The 16,169-nt window shown below is 39.1% G+C and overlaps 2 protein-coding genes across 2 annotated transcripts; one reads left to right on the top strand and one right to left on the bottom strand.

Annotated features, from left to right (window-relative positions):
• Window positions 1-1,101: 1,101 nt before the first annotated feature.
• Window positions 1,102-11,785, bottom strand: mthfd1b (methylenetetrahydrofolate dehydrogenase (NADP+ dependent) 1b). Its single transcript, XM_088002777.1, has 28 exons — window positions 11,428-11,785; window positions 10,020-10,104; window positions 9,804-9,863; window positions 9,645-9,698; window positions 8,525-8,661; window positions 8,271-8,371; window positions 8,019-8,155; window positions 7,611-7,722; window positions 7,392-7,519; window positions 7,178-7,275; window positions 6,581-6,754; window positions 6,313-6,449; window positions 5,563-5,609; window positions 5,373-5,480; window positions 5,207-5,281; window positions 5,011-5,113; window positions 4,828-4,904; window positions 4,575-4,715; window positions 4,406-4,474; window positions 4,213-4,324; window positions 3,738-3,877; window positions 3,588-3,629; window positions 3,176-3,276; window positions 2,913-3,090; window positions 2,724-2,831; window positions 2,462-2,614; window positions 1,881-1,999; window positions 1,102-1,743 (listed from the first exon to the last, which is right to left on the bottom strand). The coding sequence occupies exons 1-27, from the start codon at window positions 11,463-11,465 to the stop codon at window positions 1,910-1,912; spliced, it is 2,805 nt and encodes a 934-aa protein (XP_087858903.1). The 5' UTR covers window positions 11,466-11,785; the 3' UTR covers window positions 1,102-1,743; window positions 1,881-1,909.
• Window positions 11,786-11,979: 194 nt separating this feature from the next.
• dorip1 (dopamine receptor interacting protein 1) lies at window positions 11,980-16,109 on the top strand. Its single transcript, XM_014980365.2, has 5 exons — window positions 11,980-12,676; window positions 12,896-13,420; window positions 13,497-13,586; window positions 13,677-13,811; window positions 14,245-16,109. The coding sequence occupies exons 1-5, from the start codon at window positions 12,591-12,593 to the stop codon at window positions 14,426-14,428; spliced, it is 1,020 nt and encodes a 339-aa protein (XP_014835851.1). The 5' UTR covers window positions 11,980-12,590; the 3' UTR covers window positions 14,429-16,109.
• The last annotated feature ends 60 nt before the right edge of the window (window positions 16,110-16,169 follow it).

Here is a 16,169-nt window from a genome sequence, read left to right as displayed (position 1 = left end):
ACTTTAATTCGCTGAATTTGTTCATTCTTCTATTTTGCACAGGAATTATTTTAGCTTCCCTGAAGAAGACGCAATGAGTGATAGTGTGAATTCAGTTTTGTATTTAAGGGGAATGAGAAAATAACTTGTCTTACTGTTTTTGTGTAAACATGACAGTTGCTTTAAATGAGAAACGATACGGCCATAAATGTTGGAAATGCTTGAGGGAGAAATGTTGTTCTGACATATCTGTGCAACAGCTGCATTTTATTTTTGCCTTATGCAGTATTATGTAGTATATTATATATTGCTGACCATCATATCCTTTTAAAAGCAGCAAATTTAATAGACTATTGAATTTAATTATTGCACCTTTGATATGTCTTGTTTTTAAAAAAATAATTTTTTGTCTTTCTTTTTGTGATCTAGAGGAAGTGAGTCATTTTTCTTTTTTCTATCATCATTGAGTTGAATACTGAAAGGAAACATGGCAGCAGTGAATGAAAATACCAATGAATCAATGTCATGTGATATCAGTCTGTTATTATATATTGTTCTAAATATATAATAAAATTGTCACTAAAAAAGTATTGCGTTTGTTACTATTATCAGAGGGTTTGGTAAATGCATGCACAGCTTGATAAAGACTTTAAAACAATAGTATCAAATACAAACTGTTAGTCAGCTTAGTGAAAAAGTTTACACCCAACAAAAAGTCTGGGTATATCTCACATATACTCCCAACAAAAAGGTCTCGGTATTTTGTCTTTAGCTACAAACTGTCCTGCATGTTTTATGTTTCCCATTCAAGTTAATTCAAATAACAGCATTACCTCCAATTACTGCACAAGCCTGTTAATCACCCATTCACTTTAGCAAGGGCGGCTAAATGCAAACAAATGCAACATTTTTCAGTGACGAGGCTGAAAAATGCACAACGTTGTTAGTCCAGCACATAAATGTGAATAAAAATTCAAGAGGCATAAATACTTTTACAAGAAACTTTTAAAGGAATAAGCGGTTTTCATGTTAGTGTAGCGACGAGGCAAACAACTCTGCTTGTAAAGGTATCTAAACTCTAACAGTTGGTTCATGTTGAAGAAAAACAAAAGTAAACTCAGATGAGGATTCCAAATAAAGCCACTTTATTTTGTCCTTTTTTGGTAGATTTAAAAAAACAGGATTTAACACATAATGAAGCTAAATTTCAAATTTCCATACATGAAAAAATTTACTTAATATACTGGGAAGTCAAAACTGAATTGAAAAACAATTTGCTCAGATCAACAAATTTACTAGACAAAGTCTTTAAAGACAGCATTACATTTACATTTAGGATTTAAATGGTAAGTACAGTATTTTTTTTTAAAGAGGCAATTACTCTTTAAGAAAAAGAAAATAGAGAACTAGCCTTCAATGTAGTGTTAACAAATATAAACTGAGAGCTAATGTAAGGCTTAAACGGTTGTGTTTGTTGATTTAGGAGTTCTAAGATATGAAATGCGTGAGATTAGTCAAAAACAATCTAATGAAAAATGTCAATATGATAGTTTGTTCCAGCAAAAAGGCCCATCACAGACCAGGTACAGCATAAAAATCTGTTCTGTAATTATATTCCTTGAATCATCAGCTCCTGGAAGCATCTTTCTAGAAAAAGACACTCAGTCACACACGATAGGATGGAAGCAGCTCGAGGCGCATCGAGTTAGAACTCGTCCAGTGTTTATTAAGGCCCCGTGGGGTTGATGACTGTTTCTATAGGCTCTGAGAGGGAGAAGGAAGCAGAAAGAAACATATTTAACCGCTGCCAACGCCTTCCTGTATGACAGGCATGACCTTACTGCATACCTGTCAAATAGGAATGAAGTGCATTCCTATTTCCGGTTTGCATTCTGCATTACCTCAGTCATATAGAGAGGATGGATTTTCTTCAGAAAAGTCCATTGACCTGTTCGGTCTCAGTGTCCAAGTCAATATCATAGAAACAAGGCCGGGTGGGCAGACCGGGGATTGTAGGCATCTGAAGAGAAAATGCATTGTGTCCAAAAAACTTGTAAACAAAATATAAACGTCCTGAAACAGCTTTCAGTGTTATTTAAACTCTTAAGACAACATAACGTATGATGGATATCGGCAGAAGCAACATTTTAATCTATTTATGTAGCTTGCATTTAAGTTTCCATTCTCTCATAAACATCATGTAAAATCAATCTGAAATTTGCAAAACATGCAAATGGGTTTCCATACTTATTGAGACTTAGAAAATAGTAATAGGAAACTGTAAAGACCTCTATGTTGTGTCTTTCTAGTGTCATATGATCATGATTTTTATCTATAAAACGTCACAAAAATATAGGAAGCAAATTATTGATTTTTTAGGATAGGACTACATTTTTCAGGATTGTTTTGCAAAGTCCACACACAGTTGTACATAAAATAACATAAAATAAAAAGGCCTGTTGGATCAGGTTTGTGATCCTACCGTGCCAACCAATGGGAAGAGAAAGCCCGCGCCGACGCTCGCTCGGATGTCTCTAATGGGCAGGACGAAACCTGTCGGCACGCCCTTCTTCTCGGCCTCGTGCGTGAGGGACAGGTGTGTCTTAGCCATGCAAATGGGAAGGTTTCCAAAGCCCTGAAGCAAAAGACAAAACAGGATCTTCTCAGTATAGATTTCCCTTTGACGGTGGCTTTTGCTGATCAATAGAAGTGACAAGAAAACTTCTGCCCTGAGGCATGCTGACCTGCTTAGTGTAGAGCTCCACCTTGTGTTGGGCCTCCGGGAGAAGTTCAATATCATCTGCTCCATAGATCTTCTGAGCAATTATTCGAATCTTGTCACTAATTGGGAGCTAAAACATAAACACTGCACCGTTTAAAAACGAGAAAAGCACAAGAATACTAGTGAAGTTTAATGTAGGCTGGAATTATACATCCAAATCATAGAGGAACTTGAAGTCGCTGGGAGCCTCGCTGGCCCTCTGAACAGCCTGTCCCAGGGCCACAGCGCCAGCGCCACCTTCAGCCCAGTGGGAGCAGCACACGGCATCGAAGGCTCCAGCAGCTTTGGCCATGCTGCAGACCAGGTCGAGCTCAACCTGAGTGTCCGTCCTGCAAATAGATGCACACAAACTAAATACAAGCATGAAACATTTTAGTCTGCAGTAATAATGAAACTGCAACATGTTGCGCTCACTTGAAACCATTGACAGCCACCACTACCGGCACGCCAAAGTGTTTGGCGTTTTCTATTTGTTTCCTCATGTTGCTGCAGCCATTCTTCAGAAGTTCAAGGTTCTGCACAGATGCAAACTTTTTTTTTTTTTTAAGTCTACTTAAATTTTCTTCCTGTTCCATTGTTACATGTTAATTTGGAAATTAAAGTTTATTGATCTTTGAGAGGATGTACTTGCGTTACATTAGCTGAAAACTGTCTCAAATTGACAATATTATTGTTTATTGTAATAATTTCTGGGACAATTTATCGTCAAGCAAATGTTATTGTGACAGGCCTACGTGTGACCAAGTATGAGTGAAAGAATATGCACAGACTGCACAGAGTGGACTGACACTTGAATGTTTTGCTGTTTGCTGCTTCTCAGCCTTACCTCCTCCACGTATTCCTTTGGCAGTGGCATCCCAGCTGTAACCTGTGTTAAACATTTTAGAGTGTGTGTGTTTTTTTTTCTTTTACCCAAAAGGTGAAATATGAACAGAATGAAGATAACAACTCTTAAATCACAAAACAAGTGACTCACTATTGGTCCTCCTCCGTGCATTTTGAGGGCTCGGACCGTGGCCACCAGGACTACCACATGGGGGCTCAGGCCCGAGTAGCGGCACTTGATGTTAAAAAACTTCTCCATGCCGATATCAGCACCAAAACCAGCCTCTGTCACTGTTTGATGGAGGTTGTGAGGCAAAAGATTAAGAGCAGTATTGCAGCTTTGAGTGGTGCAGTGTGATAATGTGAAAACAGAACAATAATCTAAAACAACCGGGGTTAATCTTTTATATAGATCTTGGATCTTTTCAGTCCATTTTTAAATGATGAATGCACAATTCACATTCATGCATGTCTGGGTTCAGAAAGAAACCACAAATGCATGAGGAGAGCATGCAAACTCCATGCAGAAAGACCCCAGACTGGGATTCTAACACAAGACCTTCTTGCTGCAAGGCATCGTTGCCATCAACTTCACCACGGTGCCACCCAAGATTAATTCATCTTACCAACAAAGCCCTCAGGTCCAACCAGCTTCAGAGCGATTTTATCAGCCAGGATGGATGAGTTTCCATGGGCGATGTTGGCAAACGGGCCAGCATGCACAAAAACAGGCGTTCCCTGCAGATTCAGAGAACCCATTTGTAGCTCTAACACAGATAAGCATTGCAAGGATTAAGTTGTAGTTAAACATTGACAGACCTCCAGCGTCTGCATCAGGTTTGGCTTGATGGCATCTTTCATCAGCACAGCGAGAGCTCCACTGACTCCCTGCAGAACAAAACAGCGCTCTATTAATAAAAAATAAATAAATAATTTCCTTCCACAGTTCTCATAACGAGAAGCCGCACCATAATGAAGAAACACTGACCAGATCCTCGGTGGTGACAGGATCTCCGCTGCGGCTGGTGGCTACCACCATCTTGGCCAGGCGCTGTCGCATGTCCTCCAGGCCGCTGGTGAGGGCGAGGACCGCCATGATCTCACTCGCAACTGTGATGTCAAACTGAGCCTGCACCACACATTGTAATTAAAAACATCTGTTGACTTTTGTTTTATATAAATAGCTATGCCTTTTTCAATTTTTTATTGCATGCCATTATCAAAACATATCAGAATCCCACCTCTCTTGTGTAACCCTTTTCGGTTGGCGACTGGCCGATGGTGATCTTCCTCAGGAATCGATCATTTGTGTCCAACACTGCAGAGAAATAAATATCCAGAGGAGATTTAAACATGAGGTTTGATACAGAAAAAAAAAACTGAAATCTTGTGGGGGGGAGGAGATTGATGGAGACATTTCAGACCTCTTTGCCAGGTTACAGAACTTGGGTCAATATCCAAGCGTGCAAAGCGAGTGATCTCTTCATCAGTGAGAGTTGAAGGATCAGTCTTCTCTATACCCAATTTCTACACAAACAATGACAAGTTAAGAGTCAGAATTGCTTCATGTACAAGAAAAACTCTAGTAAAAGTTGAGGGGTATGTAATGTAATCCCTTACTTTCAGTCTGCTGATCTGGACTGGGGAGAACGTCCTCTGCCCTCCACTGAGTGGGACCAAGCGATTATACAGAGCCTGAGTGAGAGTAAAGGGGAAAAGGAGACATCTTGTTATTAATTGACGCTTGTTATGATTTTACCCCTCATTTACAGAAGTGAAAACCCACCTTATCAGACTGCGTTGCCTCATGAAACATGCGAGCGTCGACTGCGGCGGCTACCAAGTTGTTGGCAGCTGTGATGGCATGGATGTCCCCAGTGAGATGGAGGTTAAACTATGGATAAAATAAAACATCATCAACTAAACACACATTTTTTTCTACCACCTCAATAATGTTTCAAAACGGTATAAAGTACCTCTTCCATTGGAATGACTTGAGAATATCCACCGCCTGCAGCGCCACCTGTTGAGAAGAAAGACTATTACAAATACAAGCCGGACAGCAAAAGGGACAATTCTTTTGAATTGTCCTTTGTTGTCTTTGATTGTCTGGAGGTCAAGATGGTTAAAGAAGGGTCACCATTTCTGTCTTGGTTTAAATCTTTATCAAACTGTAAAGATCCAGAGGTTATCAGCTCTCATTTTCTGGTACATGCCAATCATATCTAAATTTAAGATGCCCTTTTAGTTTATGATGCCAGGAAGTTTTGGAAGAGAAAGAAAGAATCCCACAGGATGACAGATCCTCCACCGCACTTAACAATGGACATATACAGCCTTTGTTTCATGACTTGGAACTTTTGATAGCTGAAACGTTCTATGTACTCTTGTGTTTTCAATTTTGAAGAGTGGCTCATAGGAAAGGGCCTCTGAGCCACATCATATGAATACAGCAGGGAAAAATGGAATTCATACATTCTTAATATAAAGTTCTGATTCATGTAAAATAAAGAAAACGATGAACGTTGAATGTTCAAAACTACTGAAGGTGTATTTATTTTCAGGAAACTGATGGCGGCGTCAACCTCAGCGGTAGTGGTGAGTTTGGGAAGAAAAGAAACTTTCTTGTTGTGTGATTTCAGTGTAAGTTTAAGCAAATGCAGTAAAATAAATTAAAAAGTTGTGTCAATAAGCATCGGGGTTCCTCATGTTCTTCTAATACTCACCTTTAATGCCAAAGGTTGGTCCCTGAGAAGGCTGGCGGACGCAGGCAAACACATTGAGCTTCAGGTGGGCTCCCAGGGCCTGGACCAGGCCGACTGTTGTGGTGCTCTTACCTTCACCCAGTGGGGTGGGCGTAATACTGCATTTCATAATTACACAACATGTCAGCCAATTAATAGATATTAAAGTGAAAGAAAATTAAACGGTTTCATGGACAGAATAAAAAACGCTAAGAAGTACAGAAGTACTTTTAAAGCTTGGCGCACATACCCTGTGACCACCACATATTTCCCATCTGGCTGGGACTGAAGTCGTTTGATAATACTCAGCTGGACCTTGGCCTTAGTTTTTCCGTAAAACTCCACTTCATCAGAAAGCAGGCCCACCTCTCTGGCCAGACGATCAATTGGCTTCGGAACGCAGGAGCGAGAAATCACTATGTCACTGTTGAAGATAAAAAAAAAACCCACACACATATTTTCACCTAAGTAGAGAACAAAGCTACGCTTCAGGGTCAGTACTTTCTAAATACACTTTTAACTACCTTGGCAAATTTCTATGCTATGCCATTATCAGTTTTTCACAAGACAGGGACATTTTTGTCATTACACACCGGTAAACTCGACCTACTAATTAGGTAGGGAATTCCAAGGACAATTGTTTGCTCTGGGTTTCATTAAGGGACGTCATAGTCAAAGTTGGGATGGGTGGATTGTCTTTCCAGTTTACAAATCAGAAAAACTTAGCGTTGGTCTAAATGCATCAAATTCCAACAAACTATATTCAAGATGTTGGTTGCAACGTATGTGAAAAAGTTGAAGTTTTTCATGACACCTTATTGAAAAAGTTACAATAAAGAAAACAAACCTTGGTACAGGCTTCTGAAGGCTGAGCTTGTTGTAAGAAATGTCCCACTTCCCAGCCTGATGGCTCTCAAGGAATCGCTTTGCACTCAACACCGTATTCTAACCACATCAACAAACAAGAGACACACTTACTATACATCTTAAGAAATGTGGATGGTATAATGATATGACCTTTGGGGAAATTCACTTGAGATGAATAAAAGATTCGACTTTACCCCCATCAGCATGGCCACGGTCATTGGTCCCACTCCTCCAGGCACAGGAGTGATGAAGCCCGCCTGCTCCTTGGCTGAAGCAAAGTGCACATCACCCACCACACGCTTCCCACTAGACTTGGTCTGATCTAAAAAAAAAAAACATAAAACATAAACGTTTCAATTCAACTGTTTCTGTTGTCACTTAATTTCAGACCATTTTGAACCTTAACAAATGACCTGGAATGTGATTAATCCCGCAGTCGATGACCACCGCTCCCTTCTTGATCCACTCTCCTTTCACCATCTCTGCTTTGCCCATGCCAACAACCAGGATGTCTGCTTTACCCACCTGGACAGGAATATGAACAGTTGTGTTGCAAGTAAAAAAATATATAAAAAATACATTAAAAAAAACTGACTCGAAGAAGTCAGCAGAGAGAAGTTTCAGAAAAAGAATGCAGGAACTGCTGGAGAAGGCGCCTGCAATCTTTACAAACCAAAAAGACCGTAACATTGTGGGGAAGACATGGTCACTTCGACCATAAGCAGCAAAGCCTAAGCAAGTTGAAGTGATGCCAATATCTGACGCGAGACGTGAAACTGAGAAAGGTAATAACAAGAAACATGCTGATATCTAAAACGTACCTCTCCGGCCAGATCTGCAGTCTTGGAGTGGCAGGTGGTGACGGTAGCATGATTCCACAGCAGCAGATCATGCATGGGTGCACCAACAATCTTACTGCGACCAATCACCACAGCTCTTTTCCCTGCCACAGACACACCTGCAGAGAAGACAACATCAGAGCATTTAACCCACAGCCACTCGTCTGCATGTCGTCTGGAGGATTTTACAGCAAAAACTACTCCGGTGAGAGTTTTCTTCATGGCTGCACCAACCTGTCTGTCTGATCAGCTCCATGCAGCCGTTTGGTGTGCAAGGGATGAAACAGTCGCCCAGATCGCCGCGAGAAAGCTTCCCTGCGTTTATGCTGGTCAGCCTGCAAAGGAGCCAGAAAGTACAGATCAAACCGCATTTATCTCCATGGATCAAAAAGAACTTTAATGAGACTTGTGCTTTACTTTAACTATGATTTAGCATGAAATTAACTCCAATTGGAAATACTTATAATGAAGTTTATGTCAGTTCTTACCCATCCACATCTTTCTCTGGCACCACGGCATTTGTGACCTTTTCTGTGTTGATCTTGTGGATCGAATCTAAAGGCAGCTGCACTATGAGACCGTGGACTGATGAGTTTTCATTCACTTCTCTGATGCTGTGAAGGACCTGCCGGCAAAACGTTATTGAAATCCTGTCAAAGGACTGTTTTTTTTTTTTTTTAAAGAAACGTGAGGCTTGATACAAAAGAAAACCACATATTTTAGAAGATTATGATAAATCTATAGACTAATAAATGTTTAACTAGACAATACATTGTGTAGATTGAGATCATAAAATTGAAGAAGGAATTTACAAGACAGACCTATGTGAATTATAGATATAAATTCATATAATTGTGAAGTGAAAGAAAGATTATGTATTATTTTATCATTTTTGTTTAAAATTATAAATCTAAAAACTATGTTACACATTTGAAATCAGACTCTCTCATTTGATGCTTTGTGGAACCACTGTTTTTGCATTTCTGAATGTCCTTTCCACACATTCTCAGTTAGATTAAGATCTGAATTTTGACTTCTAGCACTTCTAGCATAAATATGTTTTAATGTTAATTACATTGAAGCTCTGGCTGTGTGCTTAGGGTAACTGTCCTGCTGAAAGGTAAATCTGCACAATCCGTGTATCATTGGTTTTTTTCCATTTTCAGGTGACAATTGATCAAATCAAACCTTCAACTAAAGAAAGTGCACTACAAACACATGTTATCCTTTGAAATTAAAACACTCTTCCAGAACTGAAACCTATTTTTGTTCAGTCACAGATCAATATTGTTTTTTACTTCAAGATTTACTGAATATATATACTTTTTTATTTATCACATAAATATACAACTTGCAATTTTATTTCTTATTCCCTTGTTGGAGGTGGCACACTAGCAATGTAATTGAGACTAGAAAAAGTGTATTTTGTGGGATGTATAAAATAATTTTAGTAAAATAGAACTAAATAAATACATAAATAAATGAATAAATACATTTTCTGGTGAAACACTGGGTGCTTAGAATAATTATTCAAAAAAGTATCAGTTGCAGCTCCTGTGTGACTATTGTGCTGCATCAGAATGTAATCTTAATAAAATGTAATTTTACCTCTTCTTCAGTTGCAGTCTTTGGAAGTTTCATATGTATTGCATTTATTCCAATCTGCAAATACAAATAAAATACTTTAACCATTTCAAATTAGAAGTGATTAACAGCTACTCAAAGCAATTCCTCACATCAATAATCTGACCGATAATCTGAAATTACCTCTGCTGCTGCCTTCAGCTTCATGCTGATGTACAGATTGGAATCTTCACGACCTCCAACCTGCCAGAACATAAAAGTATCACCTCATAATATCTAATATGTCTTATATGCAATGCTCATGCAAATGTATCTATGCACAGCCTGTGTTTATGTTAACACATAAAGTGTACAGGGACATAAAAAAGACAAATTTCTGTCAGTCGAAAATAATCGTACTTGTAAAACAACCAGGCCGGGCCTGAAGTTGGGATCCTTGAGTTTCATTTGCTCCACATCTTTTTTCAGTTGCTCCCTCACTTGCCTAAGAACAAAAAAAAGACAAAAAAGCCATCCACGTTATTCCTCTAAATCCTAACAAATGTTCAGACCAGACAGATGCATTGTGGGTATTTTGGTTTTAGACCAGTGATTTCTCTATGCTGCCAATTTGATTGCACAACAAGGTGACATTTCCGAAGGATGATCTAGTTGGAATGTTTTCTTTATCGTTATCTGTTTCATAGTCTGAATACTGGGAAACATTACAGCACTTTGTGGAGTTAAATGACAGGGTCAATTGCACCAGAGGATTTGATAAGTCAGACAAAAAAAAAAAGTTAAGTGGACTTTAGCTTCTAATCCATTCAAAAAGCAGTCGTATGTTAGACAATGATTGATTGCTTAGCTCAAGTACGCAGACACAAAAAGACTGCACATAAACCAGGAGATGCAACTTCTGTGCATGACTTTGACTAAATCAAGTTGTGTATCACCTTTCTTATATCTATTATATTGTAATATTTGCAATCACATTGGCAACTAAAAGTAAATGAAAGCAGCCACAACACACTGCACAAATCATACTTGCAATATGTATTCAGATTGTCCAACAACTTCTGTTAAGCTTCAAAGTAAAGACTTTTTTCATGTATTGTCCAAAAATTAAGTGACTAATGAGTGACATGAGGGGCAGCAAGTTTTCATGTCTTGTGACAGGCACATGCAGCTAAATTTCTTCCATGCTGCTGCAGGAGAAAGGATTCGTCCCTTTATATGTGTGTCATTTGTGAAATATAACCCTTGGAGAACATCTCTGTTTGCAGATACTGTAAAAAAAAAAAAAAAAAAGAGGAAAAAAAAGTCCAAAAGTGACTTGTGCGTGATATTTTGTCAATCAGTGCACTTGGGGTTAGTGGACCAAGGGGGAAAAGATCCCACCACTATCACACACATCTTACGTAATCCTGCAAAGATTTGCACACATTCAGGGCCTGATTTAATCAGACAAAAAGGAAAATGTAAGTATCACAATCATGAGTTCAATGCATTTATGCTGACCTACATAAGCTGAAAGCAAATGGGGTCCACTGTAAAACTCTCTCCATCTTTGGTGGCTGTATCACTTTTAACAACTTTAAGATATAAAATTACGAAAAAACAAAACGACATTTTGCAGTCTCTATACTTTGGAAAACTCTCATAAAATACTGCAAAAGCAACAACAAAAAAGCTTTGATAATGTACTCAACTGAGCAGATGATCATGTGGTACAAACTAAACTCAACAAGTCAGCGGCTTAGTTAGCCAAAAGTTTACTCTGCTCACTCAAAACTCCTAAACATACCAGTTCAAATATGACACTTACGCTGAAACTTCTTTCCCGCTTATGATTTGAGCTGTCATATTCAGTCTGTCTGTGTCCGAAGTGATGGTGACCTGTGCAGGCTCGCTCTCTAGCAAGAAGAAAAGCGTGGTGAGACTAGCTCTCCAAATTACGCTTATTCAAAAGAAGCATGTTTGCAATTACGTCGGATGCATTAGCAAACATAGCACTACGCTTAAAAATAACCGTAGAACTTTCTGGAATAGACCCAGTCACGGAGCGTAGTTTACTAACGACACTAGGAGAGGCGTTACTTTACGTGAATACGGACCAATCAAATAGCTACCTAAAAAAAAAAAACATTAGATATGTCTTCTGACCAATAGCATTTGAGAAACGTTTTTCACGTAGTAGAAATAAAAGAGAGTAGATGCTACATCAACTGGCTTTGCCACATATGCCATACCGCGTCTTCCACACTGAGTATAAATCGACAGGAATCATGGTTTTCCTGACAGTAAAAATCACCAAATATAGTTACATGTCTACTAATTAAGCAAAATTAAGCGTTGTGTATAGTGGTAACAGTAACAACAGTAACTATGAGTATATTTTAATTAAAAATCGTAGAAGTCGATATACACTCTTTCTTTTCGTTTATTTTCATTTCTCCTTTTTTCTTTTCTTTTCTCCTTTCTTTCCTTTCTTTAATTTTCTTTTCTTTTGCTTCAATATATTGCATTATATTCACGAAAAGCGCGACACTCACAATATGGCGGTGATTATGGCGTACGACTAGGGGACTCACGGGACGTCTACTCTGCATGCTCTGCATCTCCGAATAGATTAGGGCGTGGCTGACCTAATTCCTACAAGCCAATCAAATACCAAACTAAATACACTAGAACTTTCTTCCAACCAATAGCGATCCGATATTTCTCTTTTCTCTCAGAAGACTGAACTAGTGTAACTCCGCAGAAGGTCACCAGAGGGCAGTACCGTGTTTACACATGATTATAATAAATATCGTCAGAAAAGCCTCAATGTTTATGTAGGTCAAATGAAGTGCACGCTGCTTTATTTGGGATCCATTTGGAGACGACAACTCTGAAATATCGGCAGAAAGTGCGAGAAAATACCATTAAGAGCTTCTTATTTTATCGAGCTTCAAGTGTGACGGGAGACATGACGAAAGACGGAAAGCTATGGAGAGTAGATTCAGTGGCGTTTTAAACGACATCGAGGAGCTCTCGCGACTCTCAAACACTCAGAACAATTTCCACACCGAAAGGTAAGTTGAATAAGGAGTCGCAATGCTTAAATTAACAGGTTTCTAATCGTCCTACTAATCCCTGGAGGCTGGATGTTGTAGCCTTTTAAGATTGCACGTACTACTCTCTGTTTACGTCAGTGCTAAACTAGCCGAGAGGGTCGATCCAGACCTATCAATTGAGCATCTATTCACGTAACACTGAGGCTATCTAAGTTCGTCTGGATCATGTCTGTTCAGGTCTAAAACGCTTTTTGAGGAGATTCGAGCCTCCATAAACAACAATGATGAGGAGGATCGCTCCTTCTGGAGGCCTGTGCTCCCTTGGGGGGGCGTTTTCACAATCAAGGCAGGGCGCAAGGCCATATCCTGCATCCCTCTGTACGTGGAGGTACAACTGAAAAACACATGCACCATCGATGGCTTCCTCATGATCCTGTATGTGATCCTGCGAGACAACCAGGGCTTCCACAGGGAGCTGGCCGTCTTCCTGGGGAAGCAGTTCGTGGAGCATTTCCTCTACTTGATGGACTCCTGTGACTACACCACAGTGAAGATGCTGTGGATCTGGAACCGGATGTCTAAGAGACAGTACCGCTCAGAGATCCATCAGGCAGCGATGGAGATCGACCTGTTTGGGAACGAGCACGAGAACTTCACGGAGAACCTGGAGAACCTCATGTCTACCACTCAGGAGAGCCTGTGCACCAACCGTGACTGTCCGGGTCGCTTTCAGAAGGTCAAGAAAACCACCATCAACATCAGGTACTTTAGGTCCAGCAAAAGATTAGAAAACATAATTGTTTTGCAATTATGCTCATCTTTTCACCTTCCCCTCCAGCCCTCCCCATGAGCTTCCTCACAAAGACCCCATCCAGTCAGCGGTGGATGAATTCTTCAGCCCCAAACTCCTACTCTGCTCAGAGCTAGGGTAAGACACTATGGTAAGACATTTTTGCTGTTTTAAGATTCATTGCTGCAATATTTAACCCATCTGACAGGTTGAATATCTTCTTGGCAGATGTGATGGCTTGAGGGAGTTTTCTCAAAGGGTTTTCTGCCACGGACCCCCGGCTTTTGTGATCCTTAACATGCAGCAGTGGAGGTCGGAGGATCTGTCTTATGTACCTTACCACCTGGCTCTTTGTCAACACAGGTATGAAGCAGTGCAGGATTGTGCATAACTGTGAACTGGAATAAAAATAATGCATGCGTTGTTTTTTTTTAATATTTTAAATGTTCACGCATCCTTATTTAGCTCCCCTGAGTCAATCATTTCAGAGACGGGTGTTTTTGGGTATGTCTCAGCTAGGTTTGCACAGCTAAGTACTGATATTTTTGTCCATTGTTTGCAAAATATCTTACAGTCAATCTGATTGACTGATTGTGAACACTGGTTCTCCAGGGTGAAAATCCAGGTGAATGAAAGTATTATTAGAACAATGCACATTCAGTTAATGCAATACACATCTTGAAACTTACAAATGCATGCGTAAAACATTAAGTAAAGATCCGTGGTAGTAGTTGCTCGACAGGCCTTTCAGCTTTTGTTAGGACAAAAAAAATCTGATGTATATCTCTTCCCTTAGATACTTACTAGAGGGCGCCACACTCTTCAACATGGAAGAGCATCACTACTCGGCAGCTTTCCAGATAGACGGTTGCTGGATGCACTATGACGGTCTGAGAAGCGATAATCTTATCCTGCTGCATAAACCCCCGGAGCTCCTGCTGCTTTCCTCCTTGGTCTACATCCGTGCATCTGACAAGTGACCAGTTGGACACGGTGCAGCATTTGAGTGAACACATCCAGTGTTTTTTTTGTTTGTTTTTTTTTGTTTTTTTCCAGCATTATTCCTGTTTTTGCCATTTAATATCGGTTATGTATTTTTTTTTTAATCTTTTGTGAATAATTCATGGTCTTAGTATACTTAATATGCTAGGAGACAGTTGTTCGTGTTCTGTTTCAGCTGATTGCTTACTCCAAACATGCTGATAATTATACATTTTATGGAGGCATGCTTGGAATCCAAGAGTACAGTGGACTATAATAGTTCTGGGTTGATATGCAGCGGATCCTAAAAGTGTACACATCTCCTTTTTAAATGTTTTTTTTTTTTTGTTAAAAAAAAAAAGATGACTATTATTTTTAATGTTTTTCCACCTTCAGCTGGATGTATATCCTGCACAATTCAACTGAAAAACAAATCTGTTTGCAGAAAAAAAAAAAAGATGCAAAATTTTAAACTGAAACTTTGCTGATGCAACTTTTGATTCAGTTTCAGCATTCAGCATCCTTTCTTAAGTACCTATATGTATCTCACAACCATAGCTTAGTAATATTACCCCACTCAATTACAAAGGTTCTCAGTCTTTTAGGTTATGAAAATACCTCTTGTCCACAGATGCTTCAGGTGACCATTAGGATGCCGAATAATAAAATCCATACTCATCTTGAGTGTTTGGACTTCCCCCTAATTCATTCAGCTTGATTTAAAAGCCCTAATTCTGTCTTAGTTTTCCTACTGCATGATCTCTTCTGGTGATGTCTAGCGTTGCTTTTGTGCCAAGCTTTTTGCAACTTCTGGAGTTGTAGCCAGATTATCTTTAATTTGAGTTAATCTAATTTACTATTACTAATGGCAGTTGTAAACACAAAGACTGAATGGTGAAATTCATCAAAAGGCGGTTCAAGACATGGTAGGTCAAAGGCGGACACATTGCCACTGAGACCTTTTTGTTAGTTCCCACCCAACAGATGTATGTTTTTTTATTGTCTCCTACAGGAAGTATCTATTTGAAGGTGCAAAACAAATTTTTAAACTACTTATTGTAGTTTAATTCTTAAATAAAACTTGACATTTTAATAGCGGGCATGTAAATTCCTGAGATTTGTTGCCTGTTAAACGCTCTGCTCATTCTATAAGTAAAATAGTTTTAGCATTTCATACATGACTCAATCTCAGCATATTCCTTCAAAAAAGAGTGCTTACAGCTATGTTTTTTGTTTTATATATTACTTGGGGGTTCTCCAGCACAAGTTTAATGTTCTGATTTAAGCACATCAACCCTTATCTAAAAATTAAACTGGTGCTCTAATTACACTGTGGCATAAAAGAAACCTCAAACTAACTTCAGTTTTTTTTTTAAGCTGTTAAAGTTTTTACTCAAAAGTTGTGGATGCTAAAAACACAATTGTTGGCATGAATTGTTTTTGTTTTTTGCAGAAAGGTTTGTTGGATTGATTTGGGCTTTCATGGCATGAAGCGTTAAGCAAATCCATGCTGAAATGCTCCCATCTCAGCAGTTCTGCAGCTTCTGCGTCAGATGTTTTGATTTTTTTTATCCTCTAATAGTTACTGTTATCACATAGTGCCTCTGTCAAGAAAGCTCCGGCATTATTTTTTTTCCTGCAGATATTGTCTTAATATAAATAAAAATATTTTTGAACACATCTGTTTTAGATTTTTGTTCTCTGAAACATTCATATGAATCTAAAAACAATACGCAGCCA

This window comes from Poecilia mexicana, unplaced genomic scaffold (genome assembly GCF_051168715.1).
Source record: "Poecilia mexicana isolate PSO_F unplaced genomic scaffold, ASM5116871v1 scaffold_22, whole genome shotgun sequence".
NCBI lineage: Eukaryota > Metazoa > Chordata > Actinopteri > Cyprinodontiformes > Poeciliidae > Poecilia > Poecilia mexicana.
This window is presented reverse-complemented; position numbering and strand designations above follow the sequence as displayed.